Below are 26,858 nucleotides of genomic sequence, written 5' to 3'. Positions count from 1 at the left end.
AGTTTCACCAGGTTGGCACCTCATTTTTAGGTGCGCCTAGTGCTGCTCCTGGCATGCTCTTCTACACTCCTCATTGAACCAGGGTTGATTCCCTGGCTTGTTGGTAATGGTAGAGTGAGGAATATGCCAGGCCATGAGGTTACAGATTGCGCTGGAATACAATTCTGCTGCTGCTGATGGCCCACAGCGCTTCATGGATGCCCAGTTTTGAGCTGCTAGATCTGTTCTGAATCTATCCCATTTAGCACGGTGATAGTGCCACACAACACGTTGGATGGTGTCCTCAGTGCGAAGATGGGACTTCATCTCCACAAGGACTGTGCAGTGATCACTCCTACCAATACTGTCATGGACAGATGCATCTGCGACAGGTAGATTGGTCGAGGTCAAGTCGGTTTTTCCCTCGTGTTGGTTTGCTCACCACCTGCCGCAGGCCCAGTCTGGCAGCTATATCCTTCAGGACTCTGCCAGCTCGGACAGTCGTGGTGCTACCGAGCCACTCTTGGTGATGGACATTGAAGTCTTCCACCCAGAGTACATTCTGTGCCCTTGCTACCCTCAGTGCTTCCTCCAAGTGGTGCTCAACATGGAGGAGGACTGATTCATCAGCTGAGGGAGGACGGTAGGCGGTAATCAGCAGGAGGTTTCCTTGCCCGTGATTGACCTGATGCCATGAGATTTCATGGGGTCTGGAGTCAATGTTGAGGACTCCCAGGGCCACTCCCTCCTGACTGTATATCACTGTACCACCACCTCTGGTGGGTCTGTCCTGCCGGTGGGACAGGACATACCCAGGGATGGTGATGGAAGAGTCTGGGACGTTGGCTGAAAGGTATGATTCTGTGAGTATGGCTATGTCAGGCTGATGCTTGACTAGTCTGTGGAACAGCTCTCCCAACTTTGGCACAAGTCCCCAGATGTGAGTGAGGAGGACCTTGCAGGGTCGACTGGGCTTGGTTTGCCGTTGTCGTGTCCGGTGCCGGGTGGTCCGTCCGGTTTTATTCTTATGACTTTTTGTCGCGAGATTTTACAACTGAGTGGCTTGCTTGGCCATTTCAGAGGGCAATTAAGAATCAATCACATTGCTGTGGGTCTGGAGTCACATATAGGCCAGACCGGGTAAGGACGGCAGGTTTCCTTCCCTAAAGAGCATTAGTGAACCAGATGGGTTTTTACGACAATCCGGTAGTTTCATGGCCACCATTACTGATACTAGTATTTTAATTCCAGATTTTATTTAATTAATTGAATTTAAATTCCCCAGCTATCGTGGCAGGATTTGAACTCATGACTCTGGATTACTAGTCCAGTCACTTAACCACTATGCTACCATACCCCTTCGCTAAAGAAGAGGATGCTGCCAATGTCACAGTACAGGAGGAGGTAGTAGAGCAATTCGATAAGAGAACAATAGATCAAGAAGATATATTTTAAAGATTGACAGTACTCAAAGTAGAAAAGTCACCTGGTCCAGATGTGATGCATCCTTGGTTACTGAGGGAAGTAAGGGTGGAGATAGCGGAGGCTTTGGCCACAATCTTCCAATCCTCCTTAGATTATGGTAGTGGTGCTAGAGGACTGGAGGTTGCAAATGTTACACCCCTGTTCAAAAGAGGGGTGGAGAGATAAACCAGGTAACTGCAGGCCAGTCAGCCTAACATCGGTAGTGGGAAACTTCTAGACACAATAATCTGGGCAAAAATTAATTGTCACTTGGAAGAACATGGATCAATAAACGACAGCCAACACGGATTTGTTCAAGGCAAATTATGTCTGAATAACTTGATTGAGTTCTTCAATGAAATAATGGAGAGGGTTGATGATGGTAGCGCGGTTGATGCTGTGTATATGGACTTTCAGAAGGCGTTTGATAAAGTACCACATAATAACTTCTTGAGCAAATTTTAAGCCCATGAGATTAAAGGGACAGCGGCAACGTGGATACAAAATTGGCTAAGAGACAGAAAGCAGAGAGTAGTGGTGCATGGTTGTTTTTCAGACTGGAGGGACGTATACAGTGGTGTTCCCCCAGGGGTCGGTATTAGGACCACTGCTCTTTTTGATATATATTAATGAGCTGGACTTGGGTATAGAGAGTATAATTTCAAAGTTTGCGGCTGACATAAAATTCGGAAATGTAGTAAACAATGAGGAGGATAGTAACAGACTTCAGGAGAACATGGACAGACTGGTGGAATGGGCGGACACATGGCAAATGAAATTTACTGCAGAGAAGTGTTAAATGATGCATTTTGGAAGGAAGAATGAGAAGAGGCAATATAAACTAATTTTAAAAGGGGTGCAGGAACAGATGATCCATGTGGCTATTTTGCAGAAGAGCAGGGGAGTTATCCCTGGTGTCCTGGCCGATATTTATCCCTCAACCAACATCTAAAAACAGATTATCTGGTCATTATTTCATTGCTGTTTCTGGGATCTTGCTGTGTGCAAATTGGCTGTAAGGCACTTTGGGGCGTCCTGAGGTCGTGAAAGACGTTATAGAAATGTAAGTCTTGCCCTCGGCCCTTTATCAGCAATGCTCCATTCTTCACCCTCTGACAAAATGCAAATTTTCTCACAGGTTCCTGCAACCCCTGGAAACAGTTGGTTATGTAACTGTGATTTTTTTTTTTAGGGAGTTGTGGTCTGTTTCTCTCCCTGTTAGATTTACAGAATTAACCAGTTTGACTTTGATTGAGTTTTTTGAAGGAGTAACCAAGAAGATAGATGAGGGCTGTGCAGTAGACGTGGTCTACATGGACTTTAGCAAAGCCTTTGACAAGGTACCGCATGGTAGGTTGTTACATAAGGTTAAATCTCACGGGATCCAAGGTGAGGTAGCCAATTGGATACAAAATTGGATTGACGACAGAAGACAGAGGGTGGTTGTAGATGGGTTGTTTTTCAAACTGGAGGCCTGTGACCAGCGGTGTGCCTCAGGGATCGGTGCTGGGTCCGCTGTTATTTGTTATTTATATTAATGATTTGGATGAGAATTTAGGAGGCATGGTTAGTAAGTTTGCAGATGACACCAAGATTGGTGGCATTGTGGACAGTGAAGAAGGTTATCTAGGATTGCAACGGGATCTTGATAAATTGGGCCAGTGGGCCGATGAATGGCAGATGGAGTTTAATTTAGATAAATGTGAGGTGATGCATTTTGGTAGATCGAATCGGGCCAGGACCTACTCCGTTAATGGTAGGGCGTTGGGGAGAGTTATAGAACAAAGAGATCTAGGAGTACAGGTTCGTAGCTCCTTGAAAGTGGAGTCACAGGTGGATAGGGTGGTGAAGAAGGCATTCGGCATGCTTGGTTTCATTGGTCAGAACATTGAATACAGGAGTTGGGATGTCTTGTTGAAGTTGTACAAGACATTAGTAAGGCCACACTTGGAATACTATGTACAGTTCTGGTCACCCTATTATAGAAAGGATATTATTAAACTAGAAAGAGTGCAGAAAAGATTTACTAGGATGCTACCGGGACTTGATGGTTTGACTTACAGGGAGAGGTTAGACAGACTGGGACTTTATTCCCTGGAGAGTAGGAGGTTAAGGGGTGATCTTATAGAAGTCTATAAAATAATGAGGGGCATAGATAAGGTCGATAGTGAAAATCTTTTCCCAAAGGTAGGGGAGTCTATAACGAGGGGGCATAGATTTAAGGTGAGAGGGGAGAGATACAAAAGGGTCCAGAGGGGCAATTTTTTCAAAGGGTGGTGAGTGTCTGGAACGAGCTGCCAGAGGCAGTAGCAGAGGCGGGTACAATTTTGTCTTTTAAAAAGCATTTGGACAGTTACATGGGTAAGATGGGTATAGAGGGATATGGACCAATTGGGACTAGCTTAGTGGTATAAACTGGGCGACGTGGACATGTTGGGCCGAAGGGCCTGTTTCCATGTTGTAAACTTCTATGATTCTATTCTATGACTATTCAGTCTTTAATGGAAGACTTTTTTGGAGGAGTTTGGTTCTGGAATGAATGTAGACTTTAGTCTGTCTCTAACCGAATCAATGCCTATCTGGCAACGGTGCTGACAGGAGAATCATGCCAGTGGGGTGGATAATATTGGCTAGGGGACAGAGAGCAGAGAGTAGTGGTGAACAGTTGTTTTTCAAACCAAAGTATACAGTGGTGTTCCCCAGGGGTCAGTATTAGGACCACTGCTCTTTTTAATATATATTAATGAGCTGGACTTGGGTATAGAGGGGATCATTTCAAAGTTTGCAGATGACACGAAACTTGGAAATGTAGTGAACAATGTGGAGAATAGTAACAGACTTCAGGAGGACATAGACAGGCTGATGAAATGAGCAGACACATCGCAGATGAAAACGCAGAGAAGTGTGAAGTTCTACATTTTGGTAGGATGAATGAGGAGAGGCAATAAAAACTGAAGGGTACAATTTTAAAGGGGATACAGGAACAGAGAGACTTGGGGAGGTGTGTGCGCAAGTTTTTGAAGGTGGCAGGACAAGTTGAGAAGGCTGTTTTAAAAAAAAAAACATGTGGAATCCTGGGCTTTATTAATAGAGGCATAAGAGTACAAAAGCAAGGAAGTTATTTTGAACCTTTATAAAACACTGGTTAGACCTCAGCTGGAGTATTGTGTTCCATTCTGGACACCACACTTTAGAAAGGATGTCAAGGCCTTAGAGAGGGTGCAGAAGAGATTTACTAGAATGGTACCAGGGATGAGGGACTTCAGTTATGTGGAGAGACTGGAGAAGCTGGGGTTGTTCTCCTTAGAGTGAAGGGGAGATTTGATAGACTTGTTCAAGATCATGAACGGTTTTGATAGAATAAATAAGGAGAAACTGTTTCCAGAAGGATCGGTAACCAGAGGACACAGATTTAAGGTGATCGGCAAAAGAGCCAGAGGTGACATGAGGAAACATTTTTTTATGCAGTGAGTTGTAATGATCTGGAATGCGCTGCCTGAAAGGGCGGTGGAAGCAGATTCAATAATATCTTTCAAAAGGGAATTGGATAAATACTTGAAGGGAAAAAGTTTACAGGGCTATGGGGAAAGAGCAGGGGAGTGAGACTAACTAAATAGTTCTTTCAACGATGGTCCGAATGGCCGCCTCCTGTGCTGTACCTGCTATGATATTTGTACTAGCAGAGGCCCAATGCTCAGTGATAGACCTTGTATTGACAGGAACAAACTCTGATACAAAGTGAAATGGAATTGCTTAAGCTTTGCCTTGGCCCCTTGCAGCCTCCTGCCCCAATGTTCCTCCGACATAGTGCCTGCTTCCGCCGTCTCAAATCAGCAGGCTGTAAGCTTAATAACTCATCTGTCCCTGTCTGGACCACCTCTCCGTGACAAAACTGCTTACTAATTCAGTACCGTCAGAAACACCTCCGGTCTCCTTTTTTCCACCGCTATGTCAGACCACCTCCTTCCCACCTCCCGCCCAGCACATCCCCATCTTCACTTTGTGCTCAAAATGTGAAGAATTCATCAACATTTTTGTTTTCAACATCAAGTCCGTCTACCTGGTGGCAACCGCCTCTGAACCCTCTACTCACCAAACTCCCAACTTCCCTACCTTGCTCTCTACCTAACTGTGCTTCAACCTGTCCCATTGTCTGCAGTGCCCTCCCCCTTACCAAATGAGCCCAACACCTTGCCACTAAATTTAACTTCCTCACCCCATGACTGCTAACATCAAATCAGCCTGTACCCCTTGCCCTTATCTTTCAAACTGCTGTTATCGCTCCTTTCCAAGAAGCCCGAGCCCTGGCCGGGGCACTCCACGCTTTCCAGCTGCAGCGCTATCTCAAGCTAACCCCCCCCCCCAAACATAGAAACAGGAGTCGGCCATTCAGCCCCTTGAGCTTGTCTGCCATTTAATTAGGTCATGGTTGATCTGTATCTTAACTCCATCTACCCGCTTTGGTTCCATAACCCTCAAGAACCTGCCCAACAAAAATCTAATAATCCCAGTTTTGACATTTTCAATTGAACCCCAGCCTCAACAGCTTTTTGCGGGGAGAGTTCCACATTTCCATTACCCTTTGTGTGGCCCATCTCTAATTTTAAGGTTATGCCCCCTTGTTCTGGACTTCCCTACCAGAGAAAATAGTTTATCTCCATCTACCCTATCAACTCCTTTAATCATCTTAAACACATAATTAGATCACCCCTTAATCTTCTATATTTAAGGGAATACAAGCCTAGTCTATGCATCTTGTCGTCATAATTTAACCCTTTTAGCCCCAGTATCATTCCGGTGAATCTGTGCTGCACCCCCTCCAAGGCCAATATATCCTTCCTGAGGTGCGGAGCCCAGAACTGGACACAGTCTCCAGATGGGGTCTAACCAGAACTTTATGTAAACTCTAACATCACTTCCACCCCTTTGTATTCCAGCCCACTTAAGATAAAGGCCAACATTCAATTATTTTTTGTACTTGTCCACTAGCTTTTAGTGATTTCTGTACTTGAATCCCTAAATCTCTCTGCTCCTCCACAGGTCCGAGCTTCTCACCATTTAGAAAATACGCTGATCTATCTTTATGTCCAAAGTGGATGACCTCACACTTTCCCACATTGAACTCCATCTGCCACAGTTTTGCCCACTCACTTAATCTATCAATGTCCCATTGCAACTTTCTGCTCCCATCTACACTATTTACTGTGCCACCAAACTTGGTGCCATCAGCAAACTTGGATATATGGCTCTCTCTTCCTTCATCCAAGTCATTTCTAAATATAGTGAAAAGCCGAGGCCCCAGTTCAGATCCCTGGGGGACACCACTGGTCACACCCTGCCAGTTGGAGTACATACCCATTATCCCTACTCTCTCCTAACTCCTAACCAATTCCCCGTTGTCTCACAGTTATCTTTCCACCTCTCTCATCACTCTTAATTCAGGTCCCTCCAATCTGGCTTTTGCACTTGCCCACAATACCGAGACTGCATCAGTCAAAGTCACAAATGTCTTCCAGTGTGGCTGTGGCTCTCTGTCTCTCCTCCTGCTGTTTTCGATGCCATTGCCACGCAACCTTCTCCAATCTCTCTCCTCTGCAATCCATTTTTCGGGCGCTGTTTTCTGCTGGTTCGACTCTACCTGATTTAATGCAGGCTCTACGTTACTGTCCAAACTTTGCATGCACAGCCATCTCTGGAGTGTGCTTGGCCCCCTCTTCATTATCTACATGCTGCTCCTTGGTGACATTATCTAGAAGCACTGGGTCAGCTTCCACATTTATGCTGGTGACTCCCAGCTCTACCTCACTGCCTCCTTCATTGTTACAATAGTTCTTGCCACTTATTGCCAAACTGATATTCAAGATGTGGATGAGTAAAACTTCCTCCAGTTGAATGTCCAAAATGCAAATATCAACACCTCTGTGCCTTTGAATTTAACTCCATCACCCTTCCTCTCAAGCTGAGTCAGTGGGTGTGGAATCTTGGTTTAGCCATAAACTAAGCATCCTCCCCTGCATTACCAAGATTGCTTTCTTACACCTCCAACATTGCCAGCCTCCGCCCCTATCTGTACCCTTCTGCGCCCCTATCTGTACCCTTCTGCGCCCCTATCTGTACCCTTCTGCGCCCCAATCCATGCTATCATCACCTCAAGATTTGACACAGTTCTCTAATACTCTCCTAACTGGTCTTTCTGCCTCAATCTCCACAAGCTCCACCCTCATTCCCATTTCAAAATTTTCCTCCTGGTTTGAAGATCTCTCCATGGTCTATATCTTAGTGATCTTCTCCTGCCTCGTGCACCCTCCACGCCTCTAACACTGACGTTCTCTTTTTGTTTCATTGTCGGCTGGTTGTTCAGCTACTCCGCACTTTCAAAACCCCCCTCAAAGGTCCTGTTTTACACCATGCCTTTGATTCCCCGCACTAACCTCTCCTTTTCTATCCCTCACCCATGCTCAGTTTGCATTGTATCCTTTACTCCTTATTGCAAAGTGCTTAGAGAATTATATAAATCCAGTAACATCCAGTAGTTCAAGCTGCTGTAAGTTGGGGAAGTGTGCATTACTTTTAACCCATTAGGCTGTGAATTAGTCTTGTATGAGCAGACACCTTGGGGTCAATATTAACCTCCTCGTGACAGGAGGGAGAGGGTCAGGGGTGGGGGTTGGGTAAAAATTTAAAATCGCGAAACACGGCCCCAACCCGCCACATACGGTGCCGTTTTGGAGAGTCAGGGCACTTCATTATAATATTTAAATCAGGCTCACACAGTGCAGTTGGGAACATGATCTAAATTTAACGCTGGCCGACTCGGGAAACCTGGCAATGAAATAGAGACGGGAGCAGACAGTAAAAGTGCTTTTCCAGCAGGAGTGCTCCCCTGGCTCCTCACACAAACTGTTTGACGATCGGGGCCACTCCCCACTGCCAGCCGACCCCTCCAGACCCCTCCAAACCCCCCCAATCTCCGGCCTGCCCTGCAATTGGCCAACCCTGTGCCCCTCCCCAAACCCACCATCCGAACATTCTGCCCTGTAATCTGCCAACCACCCTCCCGTACTTCCGCCCTGCAATTTTTCCGTCCCTCCCGATTACCGGTCCAGCCCACCCACAACATCCCAAATTGTCCCTGGCTGCGGCCTTCTACCACTGTCAATCTGGCTGCTGCTGGGAGGGAAACAGAATTAAAAAATGATAATAAGCTGCTGCTATTATATTCGGCAGGACCTCTGTGTTCCCGGGATTTCCAGGTTTCCCCCCCCCACCCCCTGCAAGCATGGTCCTTCCCCGCCTCCCCGTAAATATCGGGGTCCTTATGTGCATTGGGGAGTGTTGGTCTCAGACTGTGAAAGTTTTCTTTATTTACCAGGATGGTGCAAGCAGTGTCTCATCTGGTAGCTTGGAGCCAAACCTGTTCTGTGATGAAGAAATTCCAATAAAAGCAGAGGAAGTGGTGTCACATGTGTGGCCAGCTGCACCTTCTTTTTGTGCCGAACATGCTTATTCTTCAGCATCAAAGTCCTGCTCGCAAGGTCAGTCTGGCAGTGCTCTAGAGCACCATCCTGTTTAACATATACCTCCTCTCTTGAGCTAGCTGCCTTCAGGTGACTTCTTCACCAACAAACTTGAAAGAATATAGCTTTTCTACCCACAATGAATCTCTACATATGAATTATACAAGCTCCTTTCCAAGCAGGGCACTGTTCCTTCTAAAGCATCTATGATTTCTGTATGCTCTTTGTCAACTTTTACTTTTGGAATTCTCGCTAAGTGTACTGGTTGATAATCTTTTAGACTAATGTACTCAAACCTGACACTGGATGAGGTCATGTGACACATTCCTAAATGAAACCTATAGCACTGACTGAGGCAAGTTGTTGGTTGACTCAGAGCTGGAGAGAAGAGATTGGGATCCTGCTACTCACACAATGTTCTTCTCCTCTTGGAAGGAATTGAAGAGACCATCAAAACCATGACCACTGGGGAAAATGTTCCTCCACCCCCCACTAGCTGCTGACAATGGGTGACCAAAGTTAAACTATAATGGTACCTTCTCCTTCGAGCATCTCACCTTGTTCCACCCCTCCCACCTCACCTTTTAAAATCTGTGTTATCTGCCACCCACCCAAGCCCCATCCCGAGTTCATCTCCAAAATTTCCTCCCTTTTCCAGCACCAGATCTAGCTGGACCACACAAACACCACGTAAAAACTTTCTGCAGATATTCAACCTACTGGCACTAGCTGTCTATATTTGGGAGCCACATGCATGATAACTACCATTAGATACAGCAATGGTTGGCTACTTTGGAGAATACAAGTTACAGGATTTATGTTAATAATGAACTGGTCATGATCTATTGGGAAAGGTTGAAGCTCATTCCTGCCCAAGCCCCTTCCCTTCTCTCTTGCCTTAGCTTCTGTACCAAGTGACTCCCCATCCTATAAAATCATAGAATGACACAGCAGAGAAGGAGGTCATTCAGCCCATTGTGCCTGTGCCAGTTTGAAAGAGCTATCCAATTAGTCCCATTTCCCTGTCGTTTCCCCAAAGCCCTGCAAATTTCTCCATTTCAAGTATTTATCCAGTTTCCTTTTGAAAATTATTATTGAATCTGCTTCCACTCCCTTTCAGGCAGTATATTCCAGATCATAACAACTCGCTGCGTAAAAAAATGTTTCCTCATGTCACCTCTGGCTCTTTTGCCAATCACTTTAAATCTGTGTCCTCTGGTTACCGACCCTTCTGCCACTGGAAACAGTTTCCGCCTATCTACTCTTACCAAAACCCCTCATAATTTTGAACGCATCTATTAAATCTCCCCTTAACGTTCTCTGCTGTAAGGAGAACAATCCCAGTTTCTCCAATCTTTCCACAAAACTGAAGTTCCTCATCCCTGGTACCATTCTAGTAAATCTCCTCTGCACCCTCTCCAAGGCCTTGTCATCCTTCCTAAAGTGTGGTGTCCAGAATTGAACAGAATACTCCAGCTGAGGCATAACCAGTGTTTTATAAAGGTTTAGCATAACTTCCTTGCTTTTGTACTCTATGCTTCTATTAATAAAGCCCAGGATCCCATATGCTTTTTGAACAGCCCCTCAACTTGTTCTGCCACCTTCAAAGATTTGTGTATGTGCACCCCCAGGTCTCCCTCTTCCTGCAGCTCCTTTAAAATTGTACAATTTAGTTTATATTGCCTCTCCTCATTTTTCCTTCCAAAATGTATCACTTCACAATTCTCTACAACGGCTCCAGACCTCATTACAGCCTTGGTCCAAGCATGGACATAAGAGCTGAATCCAGAGGTGAGAGTGACTGCCCTTGACATCAAGGCAGCATTTGACCGAGTGTGGCACCAAGGAGCCCTAGTAAAATTCAAGTCAATGGGAATCAGGGGGAAAACTTTCCAGTGGCTGGAGTCATATCTAGCACAAAGGAAGATGGTAGTGGTTGTTGGAGGCCAATCATCTCAGCCCCAGGACATTGCTGCAAGAGTTCCTCAGGGCAGTGTCCAAGGCCCAACCATCTTCAGCTTGCTTCATCAATGACCTTTCCTCCATCATAAAGTCAGAAATGGGGATGTTTGCTGATGGTTGCACAGTGTTCAGTTCCATTCACAACCCCTCAGATAATGAAGCAGTCCGAGCCCGCATGCAGCAAGACCTGGACAACATCCAGGCTTGGGCTGATAAGTGGCAAGTAACATTCACACCAGACAAGTGCCAGGCAATGACCACCTCCAAAAAGAGAGAATCTAACCACCTCCCCTTGACATTCAACGGCATTACCATCACCGAATCCCCCACCCTCAACATCCTGGAGGTCACCGTTGACCAGAAACTTAACTGGACCAGCCACATAAATACTGTGGCTACAAGAGGCTGGGTATTCTGCGGTGAGTGACTCACCTCCTGATTCCCCACAGCCTTTCCACCATCTACAAGGCACAAGTCAGGAGTGTGATGGAATACTCTCCACTTGCCTGGATGAGTGCAGCTCCAACAACACTCAAGAAGCTCGACACCATCCAGGACAAAGCAGCCCGCTTGATTGGCACCCCATCCACCACCCTAAACGTTCACTCCCTTCACCACCGGCGCACTGCGGCTGCAGTGTGTACCATCCACAGGATGCACTGCAGCAACTCGCCAAGGCTTCTTCGACAGCACCTGCCAAACCCGCGACCTCTACCATCTAGAAGGACAAGGGCAGCAGGCACATGGGAACGACACCACCTGCACGTTCCTCTCCAAGTCACACACCATCCCGACTTGGAAATATATCGCCGTTCCTTCATCGTCGCTGGGTCAAAATCCTGGAACTACTTCCTTACAGCACTGTGGGAGAACCGTCACCACACGGACTGCAGCGGTTCAAGAAGGCGGCTCACCACCACCTTCTCAAGGGCAATTAGGGATCGCCAGCGACGCCCACATCCCATGAACAAATAAAAAAAAGTCTGCCCATTCACAAGACTATGTCCTCCTGAAGCCTGCTGCTATCCTCACTGTTTCCAAGCTTTGTGTCATTTGCAAACTTCAAAATTGTGCTCTATACCCAAGTCCAGGTCATTAATATATATCAAAAAGAGCAGTGGTCCTAATACTGACGCCTGGGGAACACCACTGTATACTTCCCTCCAGTCTGAAAAACAACCGTTCACCACTACTCTCTGTTTTCTGTCTCTTAACCAATTTCGTATCCACGCTGCCACTGTCCCTTTAATCCGCATCCCAGGAAAACTATAACAGACTTCCATCCTTGCCATTCCTCCTGGTACAGCCTGATTTTTGCGCACTCAAGTCCTAGGAACATAAAAACAGGAGATAACGATTCAGCCCCTCGAGCCTAGTCCGCCATTCAATTAGATTATGGCTGATCTGTACCTCAACTCCATTTACCCGCTTTTGCTCCATATCCCTTGATACCCTTACCTACAAAAATCTATCCATCTCAGTCTTCAAAGCTTCAATTGTCTCAGCATCCACAGCCTTTTGCAGGGTTGGAGTGGGGGGTGTCGGGGAGAGTTCCAGATTTGCACTACTATTTGTGTGAGAAAGTGTTCCTGATTTCGCTCCTGAATGGTCCAGTTCTAATTTTAAGATTATGTTCCCTTGTTCTTGATTTCCCCACCAGAGAAAATAGTTTCTCCTTTTAACATTTTAAACATCTCAATTAGATCACCACTCAATCTCCTATGCTCAAGGGAATACAAGCCTGGTCTATGCAACCTAGCCTCAAATTTAACCCTTTTAGCCCCAGTATAATTCTGGTGAATCTGCTCTGCACCCCCTCCAAGGCCAATATATCCTTCCTGAGGTGCGGTGCCCAGAACTGAACGCAGTCTCCAGATGGGTTCTGACCAAGGCTCTGTACAACTGAAGCATCACTTCCTCCCCTTTGTATTCCAACCCCTTGAGATAAAGGTCAACAATTCAAAAGCCTGTTTGATTATTTTTTGTACATGTCTACTGGTTTTGAATGATTTGTCTACTTGGACTCCTAAATTGCTTTACTCCTCTAGTCCCTAGTTTCTCATCATTTATAAAATATCATATACCTGACGCACAACCAGCAACACCATCCCTTTTTTTGGCGACCTGTCACCTTTGTATTCCAACCCCTTGAGATAAAGGTCAACAATTCAAAAGCCTGTTTGATTATTTTTTGTACATGTCTACTGGTTTTGAATGATTTGTCTACTTGGACTCCTAAATCGCTCTCCTAAATCGCTTTACTCCTCTATAGTCCTTAGTTTCTAATCATTTATAAAATATCATATATCTGACGCACAACCAGCAACACCATCCTTTTTTTTGGCGACCTGTCACCTTCTTAAACTCCTCTCCCCTGGCCTCTCCACCCTCACCTCAGACATCAAATATGAGAAGCTCATGGACGTCTTCAGTAAGGTTGAAACCATCTGTGTACCTGCTCTTGTGTCCTGCCATTTCCCTTGCCTCCTCCGCTCTAGTCTTGAACTCTCTTCTTTCAGCTGTTTTTTGAGCCTGTTCTGCCATTCAATTAGATCATGGCTGATCTGTATCTTAACTCAATCTACCTGCCTGGGTTCCATAACCCCTAATACTCTTGCCTAACAAAAATCGATCAACCTCAGTTTCGAAGTTTTCAATTCAACTAGTTTCAGCAGCTTCTTTAGGGAGAGAGTTCCAGGCTTCCACTACCCTTTGTGTGAAGAAGTGCTTCTTGACATCACCCCTGAACTGCTTATGCCCCCTTGTCCTGGACCCTCAAAGGATAAGGTGGAAAAAAGATATTCAAGGATGACATCAGAAGTGAGCGGTTATAACTATTAGGAAAGACTGATCAAGCTGGGGCTCTTTTCTCCAGGAAAGAGAAGACTGAGGGCTGACTTGATAGAGGTTTTTAAAATTTTGAAGGGGCTTTGATAGGGTGGACTTAAAGAAGATGTTTCCAATTGTGGGGGAGTCCAAAACTAGGAGCCATAAATATAAGATAGTCACTAATAAATCCAATCGGGAATTCAGAAGAAACATTTTTACCCAGAGAGTGGTTAGAATGTGGAACTTACTACCACAAGGAGTAGTTGAGGCGACTACCTTAGATGCATTTATGGGGAAGCTAGATAAGTACATGAGGGAGAAAGGAATAGAAGGACATGCTGCCAGGGTTAGATAAAGTGAGGAGGCTTGTGTGAAGCATAAATACTGGCATGGACCTGTTGAGCAGAATGGCCTGTTGAGCAGAATGACCTGTTTCTTTGCTGTAAATACAATGTAACTCCCTGTTCAAACTTCTCTAGTTCAGTTTCAGCCCTTCTCACAGCATCAAGAAAGCCCTAGCCACAGTCATGATTGAATCCCCTGTGACTGTGATCCCCATCCTCTTTGATCTCTCAGCAACATTTGGCACGGTCATTTGTGTCACTCTCTTCCAACACCTCTCCTCCACTGTCCATCTCGTTAGGCCTGCCCTTGCCTGGTTCCACTCTTGCCTCTCTGATCCTAGCCAGAGCATCTCCAGAAATGTTTTCTTTTGCTTGCACCGTCCCCTCCAGAATCCCCGAAGGATACATCCATGGCCCCCTCCTCTTCCTCATCTACATGCTGCCACTTAGTGAAATCATCTGTAGACATGGGGTGAGGTTCCACGCGTCATTGACGACACCCAGTTCTACCTTTCCACTAGCTCTCCCAGCCCCTCCACAGCCTCTGTGTTGTCAGACTGCTCCTCTGATGTCCAGTCTCAGATGAGCCATAATTTCTTCAGCTAAATATTGGGAAGACTGAAGCCATTGTCTTCAGCCCCTGCCACAAACTGTATCCTTGCCACTGATTCCATCCCCCTTACCGGCGACTGCCTCAGTCTGGACCAGACTGTTCACAACCTCTGTGCCCTGTTCGACCCGAACCGAGATTCCAACCCCAAATCCTCTCCATCACAGAGACTTCTTATTTCCATCTCCGTAACATCGTCATCCTCCGCCCCTACCTAAGCCTTTCCACTGCTCATACCCACACCCATACTGATGCTTTTGCCACCTCCAGATTTGACTATTCCAACTCATTGCCAACCTCCCACCCTCCATAAACTTCAGCATGTCCAAACTCTACTGCCTGTATTTTATCCCATGCCAATCCCCACAGGCCTTTTGTCCTCACTAGCCTAAGTTGGTTCCCTCCCCTGCCCGCCCCCCACCAAATCCCACTTAGCATGATAGTAGTGCCACACAATCCTCAGTGTGAAGACGGGACTTGGTCTCCACAAGGACTGTGCGGTGGTCACTCCTACCAGTACTGTCATGGGCAGATGCCTCTGCAACAGGTAGATTGGTAAGGACGAGGTCAAGTAGGTTATTCCCTCATGTTGGTTCTCACCACCTGCCGCAGGCCCAGTCGGGCAGCTATGTCCTTCAGCTCGGGTCAGTGGTGGTGCTCCCGTGCCATTCTTGGTGATGGACATTGAAGTCCCTCACCCAGAGTACATTCTGTGTCCTTGCTTCCCTCAGTGCTTCCTCCAAGTGGTGTTCAACATGGAGGAGGACTGATTCATCAGCTGAGGGAGGGTAATAGGTGGTAATCAGTAGGAGGTTTCCTTGCCCATGTTTGACCTGATGCCATGAGACTTCATGGGGTCCAGAGTCAATGTTGAGGACTCCCAGGGCCACTCCCTCCTGACTGTATATCACTATCGCCACCTCTGGTGGGTCTGTCCTGCCGGTGGGACAGGACGTACCCAGGGATGGTGATGGAAGAGTCTGGGGCTATGTCTATTTATGAAGAATCTGGTATATTGTTTATGCTAAAGGTATTGCATAAATGTAATTTGTTGTTGCTTGTGCCACGGTCATATCACGGAAAAGTTTGCAAAAAAAGTGCTTTTATACAGTATCCAACAACAACAACTTGCATTTACTTCCGTCACATAGAAAAACTCCCAGGGCGTAATCGGAAGAAAAAATGGACGCTGATCCAAAGAAGATTATTATTAGGAGGGGTGACCAAAAGCCTGGTCAAAGAGTTGTTTTATATAGAAAAAAATGCCTACACTTGCATCGCACCTTTCGCGAATTCAGGACATTCCAAAATGCTTCACAGCCAATGAAGTATAGTCACCTTTGTAATGTTGTGAAATGCGGCAGCCAATTTGCGTACAGTAAGATCACACAAACAGCAATGAAAGAAATGGCCAGATAATCTGTTTTTGGTGTTGGTTCATGGTTAAATATCGGCCAGAACACCAGTAGAACTCTCATGCTCATCTTCAAATAGTGGCATGGCATCTTTTGCGTACCCCTAAGAGGGCAAACGGGGCCTCAGTTGAAGGAGGGAGGGAGATGGAGAGATGGAGTTGTTGAAGGAGGGAGGAAGATGGAGAAGTGGAGGCATTGAAGGAGGGAGGAAGATGGAGAAGTGGAGGCATTGATAGAGGGTGAGAGATGGAGGCTCTGAAGGAGGGAGGAAACAAGTGTGGGCCTATGCGGCTGAAGGCATGAATGAACGGAGGAATGCACAAGAGGCCAGAGTCAGAAGGAAGGAGGGTTTAGGATGTGGGAGGTTTGGGATTGGTGAGGCGTTGAAGGGATTTAAACATGAGGATGAGAATTTTAAATTGGAGGCTGTTGGATTGTTGCAAAAAATCCAAAATATCCTTTAGGGAAGAAACCTGCCGTCTTTACCTAGTCTGGGCCTGTACGTGACTCCAGTCCCACACTAATGTGGTTTACTCTTCACTACCCTCTGAAGTGACCGAGCAAGCCCCTCCTCAGGCGAAGGGTGCCAGGTACGGGGTGCGGGTCCTGCCGAGAGTATGGCTCAAACAATTCTGCCATGTCAGTTTTGACTGAGAAACATGTAGTTGCTCATTACTATTCAAAGATTATCTTTAAAATTCAATCAAAGTAACTGTCTTGGTTGACATGCAGCTCATCGACCACATAATTGACAGATACCACTTGTTAACTTATATGTTCCCCCAGGTACAGGAACTCCAAGAAAACAACCCCGTAAGACGCCATTGGTGCCACGTAGCTTGGAGCCCCCTGTCCTGGAGCTGTCACACACCGCCAAGGTTCAGCTGGAGGAGCTGATGATGGTGGGAGATCTTCTGGAAGTTTCCCTAGATGAGACGCAGCATATTTGGAGAATACTGCAGGCTACGCACCTTCCGGCTGAGGACAGGTTTCTGCAGATATTGGAGGTATCTCTCCTCATCCAATTCCTGATTCCATTTTCTCCCCCTATCCTTTCAGCTTTCTTGTACAGGAAGTCCTTCATCATCTTACCACTGTGGAAATAAGCTGTCAGTGGCCAGGCCACTGGGAGGGTTTGATGCTGGCAGCAAAAAGAGCTCCAGGTACAAGAAAAGGTTAAGGAGATTGAGCTTCCGTTCTCTCAACTCCAAAGAGCAGAGGAGACACAAGTTTAAAAAAAGGACTAAGTTGGGAGTAGGGAGAAAGGTCGGGGAACTTTTTCCACCCAATGTGTAACGGAGTTGTGGAATAGGTTATCAGGGAGGACAGAGGCAAACGGAAGTATAATAAATGGGGTGAAGTGATTGGGAGTTTGGTGAGAAGGGCTGGTGTGACTGATCAGTGGAAAGGGAACTGTCCTGTTTAGACCCCATGACCTTTTCCTGTTCCTGTGTTTCCCTGTGCCGTTGTAGTACATACCATACTAAGTTACGGGTTGGCAGCGTCTCCTTCTCTTTCCTCCGTTGATAACTGTTGCTGTGTTTCAGGACGATGGCCCAGAGGAAAAGTCCATCAGAATTAAAGTCAAGGATTCTTCTGACAAAAAACGAAAGAGAAAATTGGAAAAAACAGAACTGTTTTTAGGGGAAAGCAAGAAGTTAAAGGAACTGAGAAAGCTTGACAAGCCCAAAAAGAAAAAGCTAAAACTGAACCCTGAGAAAATGAAAGAACAGAGCAAACTAGGGAAGAAACTGGGCAAAGAGGAAAAAGAGAAAGAGAAGAAGAAAAAAGATAAATCCAAAGAGAGTGCTGAGAAATTGTTAGAAAAGAAGAAAGAAAAGAAAGTGATTTTACCAGCTCGGGAGGACTGGTCTGCAGCAGAGGACTCGGAGGATGAGAATGCTGTTTGTGCTGCGTTGAACTGTCAGCGGCCCTGTGGAGAAGAGGTTAGCAGTCATGATATTCCAGCACCCATGGCAACCATTGCTGGTTAGGGCCAGGAGCAAGACAGATTACAGTTCAATCTGTCCTTGGCTTAGTTCCGCGCATTAGTACAATGGATACCCCATTTAAAATGCCTGTAGCGCTCAGTAATGGGCAATTTATTGAGCACCTTCTCTAACACAGGCTGTATATAATTGGTCTGTTACTCACACTTGTCTCCTTGACAATTGGGATCAAGATGTTTGTTGGTCGTGTGTCATAGTGCTGGACTTTGGTACTGTTCAAGATCTAGTGCCACTGGATATTTGAATAGATTATTATTGGGTGAATGGCAGTTAGATCTAGTCATTTTAAGTTAATTTTAAGCATTTTTATATCTCACAATTAATAGATTTTTAATCTTAAAAAAAGGAAAAACAGTGACATTTGGATTTTCACGTCTAACCATGCCATCATTTACCCAAATGCTGCCTTTGCAGTCACACTCCCACATCTAACTACCTTGCCTCAGTTCACTGAGGTATTCTCTACCCCTTCTGAACCCAGTTCACAGAGACACTGCACCCCATTCCATGCCCCCACCCCCCAGTTAATGCTGTACTCTCCCCTGCCCCTCCAGTTCATGCAAAAACTCTCCCCTCTCTGCACCCTCTCAGTTAATGCTGATACCCTCCTTCCTTCTCCTCTTCCCCGCCCCCCCCCCAGTGCTGCTCCCAGCTTCTATCTCTCTCCCCCCCCCCCCCCCCCCCCCCTTTCATTCCCAACTGCCTTTTGATGAAATGAATGTGGGTTAGGTTTGCGGTGAGTGCGTTGCTTTAGTCAGTATTATCCTGCGCAATGTAATCTTCACATAGTCTGCCTGGACTGCATTTCTGTAGTTGCTCTGGTTTCTGTTGGAATTAATGGGCAGCACAACTTGTGAGTTATATGACAGATTTACCAAGTGTTGTGTGAGTAACATTTAGTGGGTTTGTGTGCTACAGGTTGACTGGGTGCAGTGCGATGGAGGTTGTGACGAATGGTTCCACCAGGTCTGTGTGGGTGTCTCTTCTGAGCTCGCAGAGAATGAGGATTACATCTGTACTGGGTGCACCAAGCAAGTGGCTCCGGGCATCAGAGCAGCAGGGCAAGGGCTGCCTGGAACACACACTGCCACATCTTTCTTTGAGGACTCAAAGGACAGCAGCTAGTCCCATGTTACTGATTTTAATAGAAAGTACTGTCAAGCTATCGGCTTAAAACAGGACCACGGTCAGAACTGATGTGCACGGCACTCTGTAAAGAAATCCCTTGCACCCTGCATTTTTAAGAATGGACTTGAAAAATATGGTTAAGATTAGCATTGTGAAAAAATGGGGTCAGAGACTGCTCTGTGCTCCACACAGTACATGGAAAGAAAACCCCTTGCATTCGGGGGAGTGGGGAGGGGACGATGGGGAGAGTGGCAAGGGGGAGCTGGCTTCCACAATATGTCCCCGTCAGGCACGCACAATGCTCTTCTCCAGCTCTTCAGCAAAAGGGCAAGAATGTCATTAGTTTTAAGAGTTAAGTATTTTAACCTTCTCCTCTTCCATTTAAAGTAATTTTAATTATATTGAGACCTGTTTAGACAGTTTGAATTTGGACTTTTTTTAATTGTATTACACCTTTTCCATATTTTGACGAGCTTTAGAGCAGGCCCTTTGTTTAAAAATGTAGGGTGTGTCACAGTCAGGTATTGGCAGGTTTTACCAAGTGTAAATGTCTTTCCTGCATCACCTGGAGTCTGTCTTGGATAAAATGAGTTGTGAATCCACTGAACGGATACTTTCAGATGCTGCATATGTACAGAGTTCCCTTGTTGAACAAGGGAGCAACAATACCTCGAAACAGAGCGCACAGATGAGATGACATTTAATGGAGTACCAATTATGCCTTGGGACCTAGCTAAACTAACGGGGACAAACACATTCTTCCTAGTTGCCCAGTAATTTTATGTATTTATGCAGGTTTTGCTGTAAGATACTAGGCTATTTAGACTTTTTGTAGATGTTTCTCTCTCTTTATTTATCATAATTCTTTTTTTTTCGTAAACCCGTTTGGGGGGAGGAGAATGTTTTTTGTCTATGTAATGTGTATCAGGATGTAACCTCTTTACCCAAGTCCGAGCGGCAATCGATCGTTGCAAGTTACAAACCGAATACAGCAACCATAACAACAACTGGTGGTTTTCCGATTTTTTTTTGTTGTGGGATTTTTTTTGCTTATGATGTTAAGATTGGGGAAATGGAATTTACATCACACTTACATAGAATATACAGCACAGATAGAGGCCATTCGGCCCAACAGATCCATGCCGGTGTTTATGCTCCACACAAGCCTCCTCCCACCCTTCTTCATCTAACCCCATCAACATATCCTTCTCTCTCGTGTTTATCCAGCTTCCCCTTAAATGTATCTATGCTATTCGCCTCAACTACTCCTTGTGGTAGTGAGTTCCACATTCTAACCACTCTCTGGGTAAAACAGTTTCTCCTGAATTCCTTATTGCATTTATTACTGACTATCATATTTATGACCTCTAGTTCTGGTCTCCTGCAAGTGGAAACATCTTCTCTACGTCTACCCTATCAAACCCTTTCATAATCTTAAAGACCTCAATCAGGTCACCCCTCGGTCTTCTCCTTTCTAGAGAAAAGAGCCCCACTTGAACCCGTAGCCAGCCTTAGCAGCTCACACACGCTGACACTGAAAGCCCTGTAGCTCTGTGGATGTGGAATTTATTTCCTGTGGGTTACTCCTCCATTTATTCCTACCACAAACACTTTCCCTGATTATAATGTTGGAATTCGTACTTGTGACAGTGCCTTCATCCCCATTAAACTTCATAGCATGAAAGATATGAAATGTGTTATGTTTCATATCGTTCATATTTGCACTGTAATCAGTTGGCTTTGCAGAATCTCTAAATCTAGTTTAGCTGGAAAGTGTGCAATGTGTGAACTGTAAGAGGCTTAACAAACTGGGGATTAAAAGTTGATGTCATTTGAAGCCATTTGAAATAATAACACTTAGTATTGGTATCAAAAGCAAAATACTGCGGATGCTGGAAATCTGAAATAAAAACAGAAAATGCTGGAGAAGCTCAGCAAGTCAGGCAGAATCTGTGGAGAAAGAAACAGAGTTAACGTTTCAGGTCAAAGACCTTTCGTCAGAACTGAGAGATGTTAAAGGGTTAACAGTTTTTAAGCAAGTCCAGAGCCAGGGAAAGTGGGGTGGGGGAGAGGAGGAATGAACAAAAGGGATGTAGGGCAGGGGCAATTAAATGACAAAAGGGATGATGGTGCAAGGCAAGGAGAGTGGTAATGGGACAAGGAAAGAAACAAAAGATGGGTCTAGAGGGGCTGTAAATGACAACAGCAGAACTACAACCAGCAGCTGCAGTCCCACAAAAAAGGCTGTGTTTAGAGCCACCATTAGTGACCGTAGTGGTTCCACCTAGTGGCACTGGTAATGGCAGTAGGACATTCTTGTAATGCCACCAATAGGATGTGGGAGGAGACTACTCAACTAAGTTCTCTGCAATGTGTAATTTGATCCGGCCATTGTCAGGCAGGCTACCGAATTCAGACAAGGTACAGTGCTAACACAACTGATTACCGAGAACACGCAGCGCTGACACCACCATGTGCGACACAACTGCACGTGTGCGAACCAGGGGTCCGATCGTGGGACCTGTGGCATTTGCACATGCGTGGTTAAATATCAACCACGCATGCGTGACACAACAGTTTCCAGTTGCGTGCCCTGCAGGTCGGTATGTAGCATGCACTGCTACATACCGACTGCGCATGCGCGATGTATTGGTGCATGTGCACGGTGGCCCTAATCACACCGGTTGAAGTCAGCACTATTAACATAGCAGCTTTCAACCAGTTCATGAAAGCTCTTAATAGACAAATCCATTAGTTGAGTTTGTCTTTTTTTTACAGATCAGTCCTGACTGATAACATCTCTAGGACAGGGAGTCACTGCTCATTCCCTCCTAGGCACAGACCTTCTTGCAATTCTGTAAACATCATACATGTCTTGCCTCTGCATCTGTTGTTGCAAGGCCAGAACCATAACGTATATCATTTTGCACTATTTTATCCATAAAGCTCTTGGGGGACAAATGCTCCATTTAGTCACAGCAGCTATTAAAAAGAAAGCCTTCTGACACAGCAGCTATTACTGTCAATGTCCAAGCAGTGCATGTGATGTCAGTGACCAACCAGAGCAAACTTCTTTTAAATAGGTAACGGTGCACAGTTTCGAAACAAAAGTCACCAGTTAGCACACCTTTATACAGTATTCAAAAAATATTAGATTCTGATGTCCGTAACCTTTTAGGGGGTGTGCTGACGTTATAGTGGGAATGGTAGTGATACATCCAAACTAGCTTAATCTCAGTTATGTTAACACTGAACTACTAACAGAAAAGCTAAAAGCACAACTTTAAAGGCCAATAAATTTAAACCATTTAAACAGTGCTCTCTTCCTGTCACTTTTATTTTCCCAAATCACTCTTTCCTCCCCATGAACATGATTTTTGCTCTTTTCTAAATACATTCATCCAGTTGCACTCCTTATTTTCTGTTAGTTGAGGCTGAAATCTTTAACTTCTTGTGCATCCCTGCCAACCCACCAACAGAGTTGGGAGTAGTACTGTAAAAATTACCATTTCAATTACCATATTACCACTGGTAAGGAAGGGGCTGACGGACCGGGTGAGGAGGGGGCTGACGGACCGGGTGAGGAGGGGGCTGCTCAGTGATGGTCCTTTGATCGATTATAAAGCCCAGCGATTGTCCTCAGATCAATGTGAAAAGTCAGAGGACTGTCAAAGACTGTATTGGTCCATTGATGAATGCTCAGACAGGTTACGAAGGACACACTAAGTATGGCGGAAATAATACTCAACTAAACAGAGTTAAGTACAAGGAAACACGGCTGCAATTAGATCAGCTAAAAGGATGATGGTAAAGTGGATTGTAAACAACTGTGGAAGTAATGAGAAGTTTTTCAGTTATGTCAAGAGTCAGAGGACTGTCAAAGACTGTATTGGGCCATTGATGAATGCTCAAAGACAGGTTACGAAGGACACACTGGGTGTGGCGGAAATAATAAACGCGTACTTTGCACGGCCTTCACTCTTGAAGACGATGCTCTACTGTTAGAATTTAATGATGTTAATAATAAAACTAGTAATATTAACATAGATTAACATATTGTTTTAGATGGAATTAAGAACCTGAAAATAGGTGGAGCAGCCGGGCCTGATGATATCCACCCGAAGGTCTTCAGGGAGATGGGACACATGCTGGGCGAGCCCCTTGCCCATATTTTTAATAGGTCACTGCACTCTAGGATTGTTCCCGTAGAGTGGAAGGAGTCTAATGTAATGCCCATCTTTCAAAAAGGAGACAAGACGGACCCAAGTTTTAGTTTGACATCAGTAATAGGAAAGTTGCTTGAGGGAATCATTAAGGATGCCATCTACTTGGATAGAGAGGGACATATTGAGGGCACCCAACATGGCTTCAAAAAAAGGTGGTCATGTCCAACAAATTTGAAGAAGTTACCAAGATGGTGGATGAGGGAAGCCCAGTGGACATTGTCCACTCAGACTTCCAAAAAGCTTTTGACAAGGTACGGCACAAGAGACTTCTCTGCAAGATCGAAGCCTCTGGTATTAGTGGTAATATATTGAGCTGGATTGAGAACTGACTGGAAGGCCACAAGCAGAAAGTAGTTACAGATGGATTTGGATCTGTTTGGAGGCTGGTCACCAGTGGTGTCCCACAGGGATCGGTGTTGGGACCGTTGCTCTTTACTATTTTTATTAATGATTTGGATGTAGGTGTTGGGGGCACGATCTGCAAATTTGCAGAAGATACCAAGATCTGTGCGAGTGTCAGGACTGTAGATGATGCTCGAAGGCTTCAGGTGGATCTTGATGTGTGGGGGGACTGGGCTCGTGACTGGCAAATGGTCTTTAACTTGGAAAAGTGCATGTGGGCAGGGTGAACGTTCAACCCTCCAGGGAAAAACATTAAAGAAGGTGGAGAGAGAGATCTGGGAGTTCTAGTTCTAGGTTCACGAACAATGCCGTGAAGAGATCGCTGGGGCGAGTCGGGTGTTGAGGTGCATTTTTGGACAGTTGACTATAAGACAAAGCGTACTATTTTGTCCTTGTACAAGACCTTGATCAGGCCTCATTTGGAATACTGTGTGCAGTTTTGGTCACCTAACATGGTGGGTGATATTGAGGCTTTGGAAAGGGTGCAGAGGAGGGTGACAAGATTAATTCCCAGTTTAAAGCACCTTTAGATAGGCTAAAAGAGCTGGGTCTCTACACTTCAGAGTAGCGTAATCTTAGGGGTGATCTGACTGAGGTTTATAAGATGATTAAAGGAATACATTGTACTCCAGTTAACAGCTTGTTCCAATTAAATAGGTTAGCGAGGACCAGGAGTCACAATTTTAAGTTGTACAAGGCCAGATCTAGGTTAGATGTCAGGAGGTGGTTCTTTTCCTCAGAGAATAGGGGCCTCTGGAACAGGCTGCCGGCTCGTGCAGTAGAGGCCGATTCACTGAATTCCTTCAAGCGAGAGCTGGACCTGTTTCTGGCTGGGGGCAGAGATTACCTCTTCCAAAAGGTAGGTAATACAATGCATAGAATTATCAGGGCCAGAGTGATCTCCTGTATAGTTTTGATCGTCAGAGAGGAACTCCACAGATTTTTTCCCCCCCCCCCCAAATTGGCCTGGGTTTTTATTTGGTTTTTCGCCCCTTCCCGGAGGTCACATGGTGTGGTGGGGTTGGGGAGTGTACTTGGATTTTCGGAAGGCTTTTGATAAGGTCCCACACAAGAGGTTAGTGTACAAAATTAAAGCACATGGGATTAGGGGGAATATACTGGCATGGATTGAGAATTGGTTGACAGACAGGAAACAGAAAGTAGGAATAAACGGGTCTTTCAGGGTGGCAGGCAGTGACTCGTGGGGTATCGCAGGGATCAGTGCTTGGGCCCCAGCTATTCACAATACATAGCAATGATTTGGATGAGGGAACTAAATGTAACATTTCCAAGTTTGCAGATGACACAAAGCTGGGGTGGAATGTGAGCTGTGAGGAGGATGCAAAGAGGCTCCAATGTGATTTAGACAAGTTGGGTGAGTGGGCAAGAACATGGCAGATGCAGTATAACGTGGATAAATGTGAGGTATTCACTTTGGTTGTAAAAACAGAAAGGCGGCTTATTATCTGAATAGTGATAGATTGTGAAAAGGGAAGGTGCAACGAGACCTGGGTGTCCTTGTACACCAGTCGCTGAAAGCGAGCATTCAGGTGCAGCAAGCAGTTAGGAAGGCGAATGGTATGTTGGCCTTCATTGTAACAGGATTTTAGTACAGGAGCAGGGATGTCTTACTGCAGTTCTACGGGGCCTTGGTGAGACCACATCTGGAGTACTGTGTGCAGTTTTGGTCTCATCTGAGGAAGGCTGTCCTTGCCATGGAAGGAGTGCAACAAAGGTTTACCAGACTGATTCCTGGGATGGCAGGACTGACGTATGAGGAGAGATTGGGTCGACTAGGCCTATATTCACTAGAGTTTAGAAGAATGAGAGGTGATCTCATCGAAACATATAAAATTCTAACAGGACTAGACAGACTAGATGCAGGGAGGATGTTCCCGATGGCTGGGGAGTCCAGAACCAGGGGTCACAGTCTCAGGATACAGGGTATGCCATTTAGAACCGAGATGAGGAGAAATTTCTTCACTCAGAGGGTGGTGAACCTGTGGAATTCTCTACCACAGAAGGCAGTGGAGGCCAAGTCATTAGATGTATTCAAGAAGGAGATTGATATATTTCTTAATGCTAAAGGGATTGAGGGATTTAGGGAAAAAGCAGGAACAGGGTACTGAGTTAGGCGATCAGCCATGATCATTTTGAATGGCGGAGCAGGCCCGAAGGGCCAAATGGCCTACTCTTGCTCCTATTTTCTATATTTCTATCTATCTATAACACGTTTGCTTTATTGCAAGGGACACATACCTATCCATCTACACATCTATCTATAACACTTTCCCTTTATTGCAAGGAACACATGCCTGTCTATCTATCTATAACACATTCCCTTTTTTGCAAGGGACGCCTTTCTTTCTATCTATCTATCTATCTATATATAAAACACGTTCCCTTTATTGCAAGGGACACATCTATCTATCTATATATAACACTTCCCCTTTATTGCAAGGGACACGTCTATCTATCTACCTATCTATATATAACACGTTCCCTTTATTGCAATGGACATGTATCTATTTATCTATAACACGTTTCATTTATTGCAAGGGGCACAAGTCTCTCTATCTGTCTATAAGAACATAACATAAGAAATAAGAGCAGGAGTAGGCCAATCGGCCCCTCGAGCCTGCTCCGCCATTCAATAAGATCATGGCTGATCTGATCCTAACCTCAAATCTAAATTCGTGTCCAATTTCCTGCCCGCTCCCCGTAACCCCTAATTCCCTTCACTTCTAGGAAACTGTCTATTTCTGTTTTAAATTTATTTAATGATGTAGCTTCCACAGCTTCCTGGGGCAACAAATTCTACAGACCTACTACCCTCTGAGTGAAGAAGTTTCTCCTCATCTCAGTTTTGAAAGAGCAGCCCCTTATTCTAAGATTATGCCCCCTAGTTCTAGTTTCACCCATCCTTGGGAACATCCTCACCGCATCCACCCGATCAAGCCCCTTCACAATCTT

At 45.4% G+C, this 26,858-nt stretch overlaps 1 protein-coding gene across 2 annotated transcripts in view; it reads left to right on the top strand.

Annotated features, from left to right (window-relative positions):
• Positions 1-20,264, top strand: part of kdm5a (lysine demethylase 5A) — a 241,156-nt gene extending 220,892 nt beyond the window's left edge. Inside the window, exons 25-28 of one of the 2 annotated variants that reach the window (XM_067999950.1) lie at positions 8,816-8,978; positions 16,907-17,127; positions 17,668-18,066; positions 19,048-20,264. In XM_067999950.1, the coding sequence (XP_067856051.1) occupies positions 8,816-8,978; positions 16,907-17,127; positions 17,668-18,066; positions 19,048-19,254 (990 nt within the window). In that variant the 3' untranslated portion in view covers positions 19,255-20,264. Of the gene's footprint in view, positions 1-8,815; positions 8,979-16,906; positions 17,128-17,667; positions 18,067-19,047 lie in introns of those variants that run through there. The other variant, XM_067999951.1, reaches the window with a different exon arrangement.
• Positions 20,265-26,858: the final 6,594 nt, after the last annotated feature.

The sequence above is a fragment of the Heptranchias perlo genome, chromosome 18, assembly GCF_035084215.1.
Source record: "Heptranchias perlo isolate sHepPer1 chromosome 18, sHepPer1.hap1, whole genome shotgun sequence".
Classification (NCBI taxonomy): Eukaryota; Metazoa; Chordata; class Chondrichthyes; order Hexanchiformes; family Hexanchidae; genus Heptranchias; species Heptranchias perlo.
This window is presented reverse-complemented; position numbering and strand designations above follow the sequence as displayed.